This window comes from Myotis yumanensis, unplaced genomic scaffold (genome assembly GCF_028538775.1).
Source record: "Myotis yumanensis isolate MYYU_CA2020_CCGP unplaced genomic scaffold, mMyoYum1.0.hap1 SCAF_13, whole genome shotgun sequence".
Taxonomy (NCBI): Eukaryota; Metazoa; Chordata; class Mammalia; order Chiroptera; family Vespertilionidae; genus Myotis; species Myotis yumanensis.
In genome coordinates this window covers 24,558,389-24,572,767 of record NW_027223764.1, presented here as the reverse complement: position 1 = coordinate 24,572,767, position 14,379 = coordinate 24,558,389, and the positions used below count along the sequence as shown (strand labels likewise).

The 14,379-nt window shown below is 38.4% G+C and overlaps 1 protein-coding gene across 1 annotated transcript in view; it reads left to right on the top strand.

Moving 5' to 3' along the window:
* BTAF1 (B-TFIID TATA-box binding protein associated factor 1) overlaps positions 1-14,379 on the top strand; it is a 107,499-nt gene that overhangs the window by 37,867 nt on the left and 55,253 nt on the right. Inside the window, exons 9-14 of the mRNA XM_070432712.1 lie at positions 1,527-1,616; positions 2,283-2,378; positions 2,475-2,651; positions 3,623-3,763; positions 4,570-4,694; positions 7,749-7,869. Coding sequence (XP_070288813.1) covers positions 1,527-1,616; positions 2,283-2,378; positions 2,475-2,651; positions 3,623-3,763; positions 4,570-4,694; positions 7,749-7,869 — 750 coding nt within the window. The remainder of the gene's footprint in view (positions 1-1,526; positions 1,617-2,282; positions 2,379-2,474; positions 2,652-3,622; positions 3,764-4,569; positions 4,695-7,748; positions 7,870-14,379) is intronic.

Sequence of the window (14,379 nt, the reverse complement as noted above, 5' to 3'; positions counted from 1 at the left end):
TGCTGTTTATTTTTTATGGTTTCTGTGTCCTTTTCATGCTTTTGTAGTTCTTAGTAAGTTTCTTGAGCATCCTTATAACCCCCCCCCTCTTTTTTTTTACTCTATATCTGATAAATTGCTTGCATCCATTTCATTTAGCTTTTTTATTTTTCTTGAGATATCACCTGTTTTTTCATTTGGGGTCTGTTTCTTTGTCTCCCCATTTTGGCTGCCTCTTTGTGTTTGTTTCTGTGTATTAGGTAGTATATAGCCTTATGTAGTAGGTGTCCTGTGGGACCCAGTGGTGCAGTCTCCTTGACCACCTGAGCTGAGTGCTCCAGGAATGATGTCAGGAGAAACCCCGGCAGCTGAGATATCTCTCCTGAATCTCAGCCGCCGCTTGTGGGAGCATGGCCAGCCCTTGTCACCTCTCCACGTTTCCTACCAGTCTCGCTGTCTATGGTTTCTTTATTATAATTTTTCTAGCTTTATTTTCTTTGCCAATGAAGGGAACTGTGTCGAGCACAGTCTATTTTACCATGGTTCTTATTCTTTCCTCGTGTCCTTCTCAGGACCACTGCTCAAGTCATTTCCTATTACCAAGTAGAAAACTTTGGACTGATTTTCACCTTTCATATCATTTTTGTTGTATTTCTTTAGTGACTTGTTTATTTCTTTGTATTATAGTTCTCTCTCTATAATACAAAGGCTTGTATAACTCTCCCAGACAGTAAAAATTTCCTTTGGACAATTTTGATTAAAAGTAGAAATTTCCACAACAGCTTTTAAACCTCAAATATATTTCTTCAAAGAAAATCTTCAGCAGGTCCCAATATGTAAGAGATATGAAAGTAAAGTTCCTCTGGTTGAAGTTGAGGGTTGTTGGTCTCAAACCATTCTCTTCCTCTTATATTGGCCTCTGGGTAATTTCAAAGACATTGGTTTGGAGTACCTTTTAGCAGTCTTTCTGCTCTTTGATAATATTTCTGTTTAAAGCTATTCATGTTTTAACTCACAAGAGATCTTGGAATAAGTGGGTGTAGTGTCAGTGGCCTGTTTTCTCCCTTCCATATGTCACTTCAGAAGGGTATAGGGCTATAATGAAGCATTAGTCATGAGATATTTTATTTGCATTGTCTTCTTTTGCCACTTAACACTGGTAGCTTTAGAACTTAGTTTTGATGTATATATTCTAAGATATTGATATTGGGACTTTGAGGAACAATATATGATACTTTCTTTAATATGGATAATGCTGAATGCAAATAGAGGGTACAGGAGGGACAGCCAAGTGGATTACATATACCTCGGGAGGATATTAGAATAGCTGTTATCTTAGCTTGATTTAAAAAACATTTTACATAACCAAGATTATAACATTTATATATGTATTTCTCCTTGAATAGTAGAAGAAAAAAACATTCTTGTGAAATGTCACTTAGTTTATTCCAGTTTCTTAAAAATCTAATATTCCCTTTCCAAATTAAAGAAGTTAAATTTGGTTTCTTAAGCATTTAACCTGACATTTGCTTTCTGGTTATTTCTAGGTTCGACATGGTGCAGGCACTGGACTTAGGGAAATACTTAAAGCTCATGGGAAAAGTGGTGGTAAAATGGGAGACAGTACTTTAGAAGAGGTAAGTCTAGTAAAGAAACAATTATTATCGAGTTTCAGTAGTTGACTCTTCTTCCAAGTTAGAGAAGTAACAGAGCATGTACCATAAGGTAAAAATGAAAGGTAAATAATAAGAAATATGGAAAGGTGATTTTGAGGGGAAGAGTAAAAGTAAAAAGCTTAGGATGAAGTTTATTTATAGACAGGAAGAACAAGTTCACAGGAAAGATGTTCAGAAACATTGAGTGGAAAAAATATGTAGAAGCAATATTTGAGCAGGACATAATGGATTAGAAAGTAGAGTAAAATGAATAAGAAGATAGTTCAGAGGCCAGTGAGCAATATGATTGGTGTAGCATGGAGACACTGGTAACAGGATAGATAGTAAGTAAATGATAGATACAGTTGATATTGGAGCAGCCTTAAGTAGTTTCTTCATTTCTCTTGGAGTGCAAGCAGTATAATAGAATTCATGAATTTTAAAGATTTTGGTATAGTATATCTGAATCTAATAAGAGGATGTGGTTAATATTAAAGATAGCAATTGGAACTCTAATATATTTTGGTTATTATTCCTACAGCTAAAATAATCCATTCCAATATTTTAATTTTTTGTTTTGGACCTAATATTTCCCCAACCCTCAATACAAAGTGTGATCTTTTTTACTAAAAAATGATTGTTTAACAGATGATTCAGCAGCATCAAGAGTGGTTGGAAGACTTGGTTATTAGACTCCTTTGTGTTTTTGCATTAGACAGATTTGGAGACTTTGTTTCTGATGAAGTAAGTATCACATAAGGGAGGCTTTGCCCAATTAAATTTCAAATTCAGCAAAATAAGGCTTTTGAAATATGAGTTTTCTTCCTTTCTCATTTGTAGGTTGTGGCACCAGTTCGTGAAACTTGTGCTCAAACATTAGGTGTGGTGTTAAAACACATGAATGAAACAGGAGTTCATAAGACTGTGGATGTGCTGCTTAAGTTACTTACACAAGAACAATGGGAAGTTAGACATGGTGGTCTGCTAGGAATAAAATATGCTTTGGCAGTTCGTCAGGTAAACATTCAGTTTTTGAAGCATATATGGGAGAGTTTCTCCCCTCAGTTTCTTTTCATTAATTATACGAAATGGCCCTAGATTCTTAGTGTTACCCCAAATGTAAACAAGCTATTTTTAGGTAAGTCAATCCTTCAAGATTTGCTTTTTTGAGATAGTGTCATAGAGATAGGTACAAATAACAATTTAAGTACAAATCAAAAGATGATGAATTAGGTTTGGAAACCTGTTATTGTTTCATAGCAAGACCAATTCTAGGTGAGATTCCATTGTATGTGATCACAGGAATGGCCTCTGAAGGCTGGCTCTATGAGGAACTTGAAAAAAGAGTAGATTGGAATAAAGATAAGTAGGAAGGCGTTACTTTTCTTTCCCTCTTCTCATACCCTTTTTGGCTGTCAATGGGGTTGAATGAGAAATAGGCATTAAGGTTCTAATAGCAGGGTTATCTATGTATCTGTGGTCACATGAAATTCATAGTCTTACCTTGAGAACATGTTCTGATGTTTTAAATCACACTGAATAATAATAAAGTACTTGATATTGTAGTTTTCTGTAAATAGGATTAGCTATATAGGCTTCTATTGATGTTATTTTTCTTTTCTGTTTGTGATTCCTTTTTTTTTTTTTAAATATATTTTATTGATATTTTACAGAGAGGAAGGGAGAGAAAGGGATAGAGAGTTAGAAACATCGATGAGAGAGAAACATTGATCAGCTGCCTCCTGCATACTCCCCACTGGGGATGTGCCTGCAACCAAGGTACATGCCCTTGACTGGAATCGAACCTGGGACCCTTCAGTCCGCAGGCTAACGCTCTATCTGCTGAGCCAAACCAGTTAGGGCTGTGATTCCTTTTTAATAAATAAAGTTTTGGACTTATGTTTTCATATGGCAAGTTTAATAAAAAATGTTGAAGCACAATATTTGTACTACAGAAAGTTAATTTATTTTGATGTACTGTTTTACAGGATGTAATTAATACTTTATTGCCTAAAGTTTTAACTAAAATAATTGAAGGACTCCAGGACCTTGATGATGATGTCAGAGCTGTTGCTGCAGCATCATTAGTACCTGTGGTAGAAAGCCTTGTGTATCTTCAGACACAAAAGGTAAATTTAATTTTATTTTCAATATTTTTCCTGTATAGCTTATTTACATTTGGGGTATAAAGTATTAGGAAAAACATTGACTACTTTTTTTCCCATACCCTTCATTTTTCTTATGACAGTCCTCTGGTATATATAATTCAATTATACATTATCCTTAGGAAGAGTGAATTGTGACTATTAACCTTCTTCCCATTCACATACACATACTATGCAGGGAACTTCCTTGAGAAAAATGCAAACATTTCTTCTTTAGTTTACTCTTGGTTTTCAGACATACGAGATTGTTTTGATTTTGGTTTTTGGCTTTTGGTTTTTTAATCTGGTCTCATTTTTTGAAGTGACTCTCTCAAGGTCTCTCTGTTTCCCTTGTATTATCAAAACCAGAACACGTGTATTTGGAAGTGCAGCAAACAGTATTTTACAAATGAAATTTGTCTTTAGTACTGTTTTAAATAAAATTACAAAGAGGGTCATGTCTATATGTCAACACTGTATTGTTTTCACAGTTTAGTTTTTTTACATAAAGTATTGGCTATTTTATTTCCTGAATTCTCCCTCCCATTGCGAATCCGGTTAGGAAGAGAAGTTTCAAAATAGATGTGAGTGGCATTAAAAACGGGTAGGGAATTGTTAAAGGCAAATAATATCCCCTTTTTAACTTTGCTCAAAACTGACTCTATTCAAGATCATTGGGATTGTATATGTTATTGAATTAGTAGTGACTCCTGGGATACAAACAACCTGGCATGGCTTGTGAATATATTGTGTAAAATTAGTAACTGTTTCCTTGATAACTGGTCTTATAGGTACCCTTCATTATAAATACATTATGGGATGCTCTTCTGGAACTAGATGATCTAACAGCTTCAACCAATAGTATTATGACTCTTCTTTCATCCCTGTTAACTTACCCTCAGGTCCAACAATGCAGGTAATTATTTCTATTTAGTGGAATAAAGTAAAAAGTATTTACATAAATTTCCAATACTTAAGCCTAAAAATATAATAGTCTAGCTTTTAGAAACAGTACTGAAGTTGGTGATGCCCAAAACTACAATTTTCAGGAAGCCTCCGCCCCGCCTCCCCCCGCCCCCCCAAACTATCTAGCCACTAGCACATTTGGGACTGGAGCTTAAAAAGGTCATATTCTTTTATGCTTGGGTTACTTTGGTTATAGAAGTCTTCATCTTATTCATCTTATAATAGTTGACTTCAGAAATATAATTATTGCATTTTATTTCACCTCTAGCCCCAAAATGTAGAATTTTTGCCTAATTTAGTGATAGTTAGCAGAATTATCATTGAACACCAGCATTGCATTTTCCAAAATTTGCTTCTCTAGGCACTTTTCCCTTGTAATGTTTACTTTAACTCTTGTTCTTGACTTCAAGAATTACTCACCAGGAAGAAGATACATAGTAATCTATATATATAAAACCCTAAGTGACCAGTCAATTGTTCGACCAGCCGACCGTCTGGTCACTATGATACTCACTGACCACCAGGGGACAGACACTCAGCGCAGGAGCTGTCCCCCTTTGGTCAGTGTGCTCCCACAGCAGGAGCGACGCTCAGCGAGCTTACCAAGCGGCAGCTAGTGCAGTGGGAACGGGATGAGCAGGAGTGGTGCCGCTTTGCTGGCAGTCCGACATTCCCCAACGGGTCCTGGATTGTGAGAGGGCGTAGGCCAGACTGAGGGACCCCACCCATGCACAAATATAATGTCCAAGGGCAGAGAGATTGAGTGAAGCCAAAAAACAAATAAAAATTTAGTGGCATGTATTTTCCTATCCTGATATTTGAAATGAAGCTCAGCTAATTAATGTATTTCCTGCTTTTTAGACTGGCTCCTGAATGTTATTGTTTCTATTAATAGTATCCTTGAAGATAAATAAGTAAAAATTTTTATGCAACTTTAAAAAAAAAATCACAGATGAGCCCTGGCCAGTTTGGCTCAGTGGATAGAGCGTCAGCCTGCGGACTGAAGGGTCCCGGGTTCGATTCTGGCTAAGGGCACATGACCGGGTTGTGGGCTCAATCTCCCCCAGTTGGGGACGTGCAGGAGGCAGCCAATTAATGATTCTCACCATTGATGCTTCTATCTCTCTAGCTCTCTCCCTTCCTCTCTGAAATCAATAAAAATATATTTTAAAAAAAATCACAGATGAGAAAATTAATTGCTGTTCTTATCCTAGTGAGGGTGTTCAGTGACTGTTCATATGATTATGACCATAAATGATTTTTGACTCTGAATGAATATTTCCAAGAAATAATCATAGATGCATGAAAATGTGTAGAGAATGTTTCAAATAGTGCCGACCAACTGGTAATACTTCAATGTTAAATTTAGGTTAGCAGGATAGCCCACAAATTGGAAGAGCTAAATAAGTACCTGTACAAGTAAATGAATAGAAAAATTGAGGTGATAGTGCATATATTTCAGATGCTTTCATTAGTAATAAAAGCTATAGGGAGTAAATGAGTTAATCTGTGTGAAAGCTCTTCTTAAGCTGCAAAATGCAAGAGCTTTTAATTACCCTTAGTTAGGAATTGGCAGCCTTTTTGTGAAGTCAAATAATTATCTTTTTGGCTTTTTAGGCCATGCGATCTCTCAAAATTACTCAACTCTTCAGATAATGATATTTTTGGCCTTGTGGGCCATGTGATCTCTGTCAGAACTACTCAGTTCTGCTAATGTAACACAAAAGCAGCCATAGACAATACATGAAAGAATAAATATGTCTGTTTCCAATAAAACTTTATTTTAAAACCAGGTAGAGTGGATTTAGTCTGTGGGCCTTAGATTTATTGACATCTGCTCTAAATAAAGGACTTAGGACTTTAAAAAAAATCACCAACTAGATAGTGTTAGGAAAGTAACATAATGTAAGAAAATGAAAAAATGTAGTGAAAGTTCTATTGCCACAATGTGAAATAATGTACTTTTTAATTTTATTTTTTCAAAATTGTTTTATTGGAACATTTGTTCATATATTGTGCTATTTGGCAGATACTTTCTAGTTTATGTCAGAAGAAATGCAGCATGTCATTTGGAGCATGAGGAGTTTACACTATTAACAAGACGTTACTATGCTTTTACATATTTTGAGTCTGTGTTGCATGTGTACTAAATGTGTAAATTAATGTAAGAAGTCATTTTTTTATACAAACCTTCAAGTATTGAAATATTAAAAGATAGGCCACATGAGAGGAACTACAAAACAACAGATAAATAGTTACACTGACATATTCTTTTTTTATTCATGCTTTTTTCTACAGAGGTATGTATTCCAAATGCTATTTACAAATCATTTCCTCATTCCAGGTAACTTTTATAAATCACTCATGGTTGTGACAGGAATCTTATGGCTCAAGTTGTCAGCCTAGATGTGGCTTTGCTTGCTTTCCTATTTACAATCTAACCTGTAAGAAGGAAGATATTTGAGTTTTCTTAACTTAGTAATGCTAAATCAGGATACATTTCAAAGCTACTGCCATACCACCTTTTGCTCATTTGACATGTGGCAGAGATGGCCCCAGAGTGGATGTAAATGATGTGTATGTTATGGTTGCCCACAGGAGAGGAGTAAGGATTAGCAATCCTGACTTTGTGTAGGCTACTACCAGCTAAGATACATTCCCCCCCCCCCCCCTTTTTTTTTTTGAGTAAGAACAGATTGGGAATAAAAGCATTATATTGGAAAAGTTCTAATTTGATAAAGGTAATTTATGACATTAGCACCATAGAAGAACCTAATGTTAATATTTCTGTTCTTCTTTATGACTATTTGCTTTGGCTATACTGGTGCTGTAATAACAGTTTTGGTTGAAGGTATTAAATGAAGGTTCATATGAAAATTATATTATATTTTTAGAATTTACTCCTCTAAAAAGATAACAGGTCCACAAGGAAATGATATTTAGGTAATGTATCAATGGAGTTTCAACTGAGAATAATTAGATTAACTTGTGTCTTCTTTATTAGTATTCAGCAGTCACTCACAGTTTTAGTTCCACGTGTCTGGCCATTTTTGCATCACACTATATCATCAGTTCGAAGAGCAGCATTGGAAACTCTGTTTACGTTATTATCAACACAGGACCAGGTAAGAAGGAGTAACTATGTATAGCAATCTTGAAATTTATGTAAATTAATTTTTTAAAGTGAATTGGATCATCAGGTTACCGTTACTACATATCCAAGGATCAGGAGAATGCTGGGCCTAGTAGAAATAGTATGGTGACCATATAGACACAAAAGGATATAATCACGATGAAGGCAGGAATGTTTTAATAGTAATATTTTCATCTAGGTTATATTACTAGCACTTGAAATAATGTTTAACACATAGAAGGCCCTCAGTAAATATTATGAAAGATTGAATAGTCCCTCCCTGTCAAAGACCTTTATTCTGTCTTTGCTGATGAATTTGATGGTTGGCAGAACCCATCTCAGATTAGAAGGTTACATTTGAAGCTCTGTAGTACTTCTAAAGATTAACAATGAAATTGCTAGACACTTGCTTCTTCTTAAGGATAACTCAATTTTAAGAGCATGATATTTCCAAGGATAGAATACTTCAGAAGTCACACACTGAAATGTGTATAGCAATCATTCAGGTAATATTCACATTCCTATTTTTTTAAATAACCCTATGGGTCAAACAAAATACTAGAATTTAGAAAACTATCATAAGGAATCCATTCATCTTTCATGCTCTTTCTTATAGGTACTGCGGTTTGAGCCAGTGACCTTTAAAAAGCATTCATTGATTTTTTTAGACAATAGATTATAGTATAGATAAATGTCTCCTTTGTGTTCACTAACCATGCATTTCTATGTGAATTAGGGATATTCCATATAGACTTGCTTTAATCTACTGCATGCTACTGTGTTGCACTTCTATGAATCAGCATCTTTAAATTTTGTTTTGCATTATCTTTTTTATTTTGTCTACTCAGACTCTTCTGAGGAAAAACTATCAGGTCTGTTTTGTAATCCTCAGTTGATCAGGCATGGGTTGATATGACAAAACTGGCATGGGTTATTCTGAATTTTTACTTTATTTTTGTTTTAGTTTTGTGGTTTTTATCTAAATGTTTTTGATGTACGAACTGTAGTCTTAAATTCACTTGGATAGGCCTCTTAAAGTTACCAAATTTCTTGCCTTCGTGTTGTTCTTTTTTAAAAAATAAATCCATAGGGCTTAAAAAATACACACACACACACACACACACACACACACACACACTGGGGGCCCAGTGCACAAATTTGTGCACCTTGAAAGGAACTGTGGGCTGCGAGGCTGCGGTAGGCACAGGGGCGGGTCTTGGCCCATCCTCCTAGCCCTCGCCCGGCCCCTCCCATTGTGGCCCCCAGTCCCGTCTGTCTGCAGCCCCGCTCCTGCTGCTGCTGACAGCACGGAGCGTTTGGGGCCGGTGCCATCAGCAGGTGCCAGTGGTGGCTGCTGCCCTGATAGCCCCTCAGGAGCAGGGGGAGGTGAAGAAGCCCTCAGGGGCAATCAGGGCCAGCAGCCACCACTTGCACCCACTGATGGCACCGAGTGATTGAGACCGGCATCAGGTACCGGCAGTGGGTGTGAGCGGTGCGAGTGCTGGGTGAGACCGCCATTCTCAGGGGCAAAGAATTTTCAGTAATCATCAGAGGCTCACCCCGATGACAACAACCGGCTCCCTGCCTTGGTCTGGTGCCCCCATTCACCTGCTCTACCATCCTGCCGTGGCCAATGCCCGTCATGTTCCGCACACACCCCCCCCCCCCCCCCAGGTGGTCAGTGCACATCATAGCGACTGGTTGTTCAGTTGTTCCACCATTTGGTCTATTTGCATGTTAGCCTTTTATTATATAGGATTTTTATTGATTTCAGAGAGGAAGGGAGAGGGAGAGAGAGAGAAACATCAATGATGAGAGAGAATCATTAATTGGCTGCCTCCCGCATGCCGGGATTGATGTGGGATCGATGTGGAATCGAACCGTGACCTGGTACATAGGTCAATGCTCAACCATTGAGCCACACCAGCTGGGCCATAGTTTGCATTAAAGTTAACTCTTTGTATTATAAATTCTATGGTTGTTGAGAAGTGTACAGTGATAGATATAAATAATTATAATATCATATAGAATAGTTCAGTGCCCTGAAAAATGCCTTTCATGTGTCCCTGGAGCCTTTTGAGCTGTTGTCCCAGTGCTGGAACTCTGAAGGACTGTGTCCAAATAAGTCTGTCCATAGGCCCTTTAAGAGGAATGCCTGGGACTCCAGCAGCCTTCTGTCTCAGCCACAATTCTCATTGGTTTTTACAGCCAGAAATTATGGAGACTTCTCTTTCTGGCACTGGAACCCTGACCACTTTCTCCTCGGGGGACCCCCGCAGTTGAGATATCACTCCCAGATATTTATACACCACACATAGATATTGGACAAGCTTGTGCGGTCTCTATCCTTCCTACCAGTCTCGATGTAGCTTCTTTATATTCTTTGTTGTAGGACTACTGTTTGGCTAGATTTCAGGTTGTTCTGAATGATGTTTGTTCTGTAGTTTAGTTGTAATTTTGATCTTTCAGTTCTTAATTTACATGGAGACCAAATGAATTGTCTATTGAATTGCTTTCCCACTCCTGAATATGAAATCATCTTAAGTACAAAGTGAAAAAATTAACCTCATTTCTAAATTACTAGTAACTTTATTCTGGCTTTAATGTCTAACTTTTCAACCTATTCCTCTCAATAATTCCAGGGTAATTTGGTGAGGCTAAACCTGGCTGTAGCTCAGTGCATCAGATACCTCAAAGACTGATGCCTCTGTTCTCTTGAAAGTTCTGATTATCTTTAGTAATTTTGTTTTTTTTTTTTTGCTTTATAAAACCAGAAGACTTTATGGGAAAGATTTCTTAATCTTAAAATTTATTTGATCATAAATATATATGCAGGCATGCCATTCTCTAAAATGTCTTTTAATAGAACCATCCTATCTAATAAAGAGGGAGTATGCTAATTGACCCTCACACCATCGGAAATACGGCGTCCATAGCCAATAAGGAGGGAATATGCTAATTGACTGTCACACCCTCAAAGATGGCGGTGCCCACAGCCAATAAGGAGGGAATATGCTAATTGACTATCACACCCTCAACGATGGCAGCGTCCACAACAAATAAGGAGGGAATATGCTAATTGACTGTCATGCCCTCGAAGATGGTGGCACCCAGTCCCCTCAACCCTGCCAGGGCGGCAGGCGCACAGCAAGGCCTGGCCCGCCCCCAGGCGGAACTAGCAGCTCCACACGCCTGCCTCCGGAGTCCCCCAGTCCCCCGGCCGCCCAGGGCCAGCCCGAGGTGCAGGCAAGCCTCAGATGACGGCTGCCCAGCCGCCCAGGGCTGCCCGAGGCTCAAGTAACCAGGGCCAGCCGAGGCTTGCGCTGCCAGCAGTGGCAGCAGCAGAGGTGTGATGGGGTGTCGCTTTCCCCTGATCACCGGGTCACCTCCCGCCCCTGAGGGCTCCTGTACTGTGAGAGGGGACAGGCCAGGCTGAGGGACCCCCCCTCCAGTGCATGAATGTGTTTTAATCCTCACCTGAGGATATTTTTCCCATTGATTTTTTTAGAGAGAATGGAAGGGAGGAGAGAGAGAGAGAGAGAGAGAGAAAGAAACATCGGTGTGACAGAAATACATCGATTGGTTGCCTCCCGCATGTACCCCTACCAGGCTGGGATCAAACCTGCAGCCCTTTTTTAGTGTTTGGGCAATGCTGTAACCACTGAATAACACCAGCTAGGGCTTATCACTTTTTTATAGCTTCTTTCCAGATCTTCCCTGCCACCCAAACTCATTTGCTGTGGAGATAGAAAAAATGATTAATTTGCCAACAAGCAAGAATCAGATGTTCATGGTAATGATGACCAGATTGCTGCTTTTTTCCACACCTACCCATTTTGCAGGAATACTTGCAGGAAGATAAAGGGGGTGGGGGTGGGGACATAGCAAAGGGTGCTGGCAAGATCGTAGCCCTCCTAGGATACCAATTTTGCCAGTTAGGGATTTATTGCCAACTACAATTCTGTGCAAGGACTAAAAATAGTAAAGTCCATGCTGTGCCCGGCTCCCTCACTATAATCCAGTTAAATAAACCTATAAATACAAAGCAACAGCAGTAAGTTGCCTGTCTAAATCAATGCCTACTAGAAGGCAGGTGTAAAATAAATGAAAATCGGTGGGCCAACTTTCAGTTTTATAAGAGATGGATTGACCCTGGATTGGCAAACTATACCTTGTGATTTTTTAAAAATATATTTTATTGATTTTTTACGGAGAGGAAGGGAAAGGGATAGAGAGTTAGAAACATCGATCAGCTGCCTCCTGCACAACCCCTACTGGGGATGTGCCTGCAACCACGGTACATGCCCTTGACCAGAATCAAACCTGGGACCTTTCAGTCCGCAGGCCGACACTATCCACTGAGCCAAACTGGTTACGGCTACCTTGTGATCTTTTAAGATAGTACTAATAGTGAGCTAAAGGCATGTTACTTTTTGGAACTATGTCTAAAAGGAGATACTTGGCCCAGCCAGTGTGGCTCAATGTTTGAGCATCAATCTATGAACCAGGAGGTTACCGTTGGATTCCTGGTCAGGGCACATGTCTGGGTTGTGGGCTTGTGCAGTTGGGGGTGTGCAGGAGACAGCCAATCGGTGATCGTCTCTCATTGATGTTTTTATCTCTCTCTCCCTTCCTCTCTAAAATCAATAAAAATATGTATATATAAAGGAGATATTTGTACAATTGTTCAGGTGCACTAAATTTGGTCTACAGATGTTTTCCCAGCCTTATCTTATTTTCTGCTAAGGAGACTTTATACTATGTGACTAGAGAAACTGCATTTTTTTTTAATTGTTTAAAGTATTACATATGTCTCCTTTTTCCCCCGATTGACCTCACCACCACCAACACTCCCACCCCTCAGGACAAGCCCCCACCGCCCCAGTGTCTGTGTCCATTGGTTATGCTAATATGCGTGCATACAAGTCCTTTGGTTGATCTCTTAAACGCACCCCCCCCCCCCCCCCGGTTTATTGTTGTTCATTATATACCATATGAGTGAGATCATGTGATATTTATCTTTCTCCGACTGGCTCATTTCACTTAGGAGAATCTACATTTTTTTAAATGCTAATTCCTGTGATGATATTGATCTATGTATTCTGGGATGGTATTTTTTTATTTGGTTGGATTTTTTGGTTTTGTTTTCTCTTCTTTAAATTTTATTTTTCTCTTTATTTTATTTATTAAGTTTACTTTTTAGAGCAGTTTTATGTTCACAGCATATACCTCCTCCCCACCATCAACATCCCACACCAGAGCGGTACATTTATTATAATCAGTGAGGCAACATTAACACATCATTATCAGTCAAAGTCTATAGTTTACATTAGGTTTCAGTCTTGATATCGTACATTCATTTTATGGGTTTTAACAAATGTATAATGACATATCGTCATTGTATCATACAGAATAGTTTCTCTACTCTAAATTCTGCCACTCTCCACCCCCACTCCCCCTTCTCTACCTATTTATCCTTTCCTCCCCCCTTGTTATTTTTAATAAGTATAAAGTAGAATTTACTATAGTAATTAAGCGTGTAGCCTGAGAAGACTACTACAGTTTATATCACATTTATTGTTTATAAATATAGGAGAAACAATATTCCTCTATAGATACAGCTTTGGGATCTACAAGCAACTGTTTGGATTTCCAATGGGGTTGAGGGTGGTAAATATGATGGGGAAGAAATCATAAGAGAGAAGAGATTATAGAAGAGTAATATTAAATTATTTGCTTGCTGCTGTTATAGCTTTCCTAATTCTGTTGAGATTGTCCCTAATTCTGTCTGATGAGAAAAAGAGCTTCTCAGTTTCTCTTTCCCTTTCAATGAAAAGTAGTTAAGGCATAGTATATCAGTAAGTAGGCTACCCTAGCTGATGATTTTGTTGTCTGTTTTAAACATCTTTCAAACTACTTTGAGAACATATAATCCTGGTCCTATTCTTTGTTATTAATTAGTTTTCCATTGGCTAGAAAATTATACATAGCTAAGTTATACATTATCCCTAGAACTTCTAGCTTCCTGAAATTTCAGTTTAAATTTTCAAATTTCTCTTCATACTCTTCCAAACAACATATGTTTGCTTTAAAAAATTATGGTGGGCCCTAGCTGGCTTGGCTCAGTGGATAGAGCATCAACCTGCGGACTGAAGGGTCACAGGTTCGATTCCAGTCAACGGCATATGCCTGGATTGAGGGCTTGATACCCAGTAGGGGGCGTGCAGGAGGCAGCCAATCAATGATTCTCTGTCATCATTGATGTTTCTGTCTCTCTCTCCCTCTCCCTTCCTCTCTGAAATAAATAAAAATATATAAATAAATAAAATTATGGTGGAGTGTGGTGATAAATACTGTGAATTAGTTACTAGAATTTTTCGGTTGGTCAGTCTTATTCAGTGAGCTTGTACTTATTTGGACAGCAATAGACATGTGAGATTCCTTTCTGAGAATCCTGGGCACACAATAGGTGTTTGGTTGAGCACTATTTGATTGCTTACTT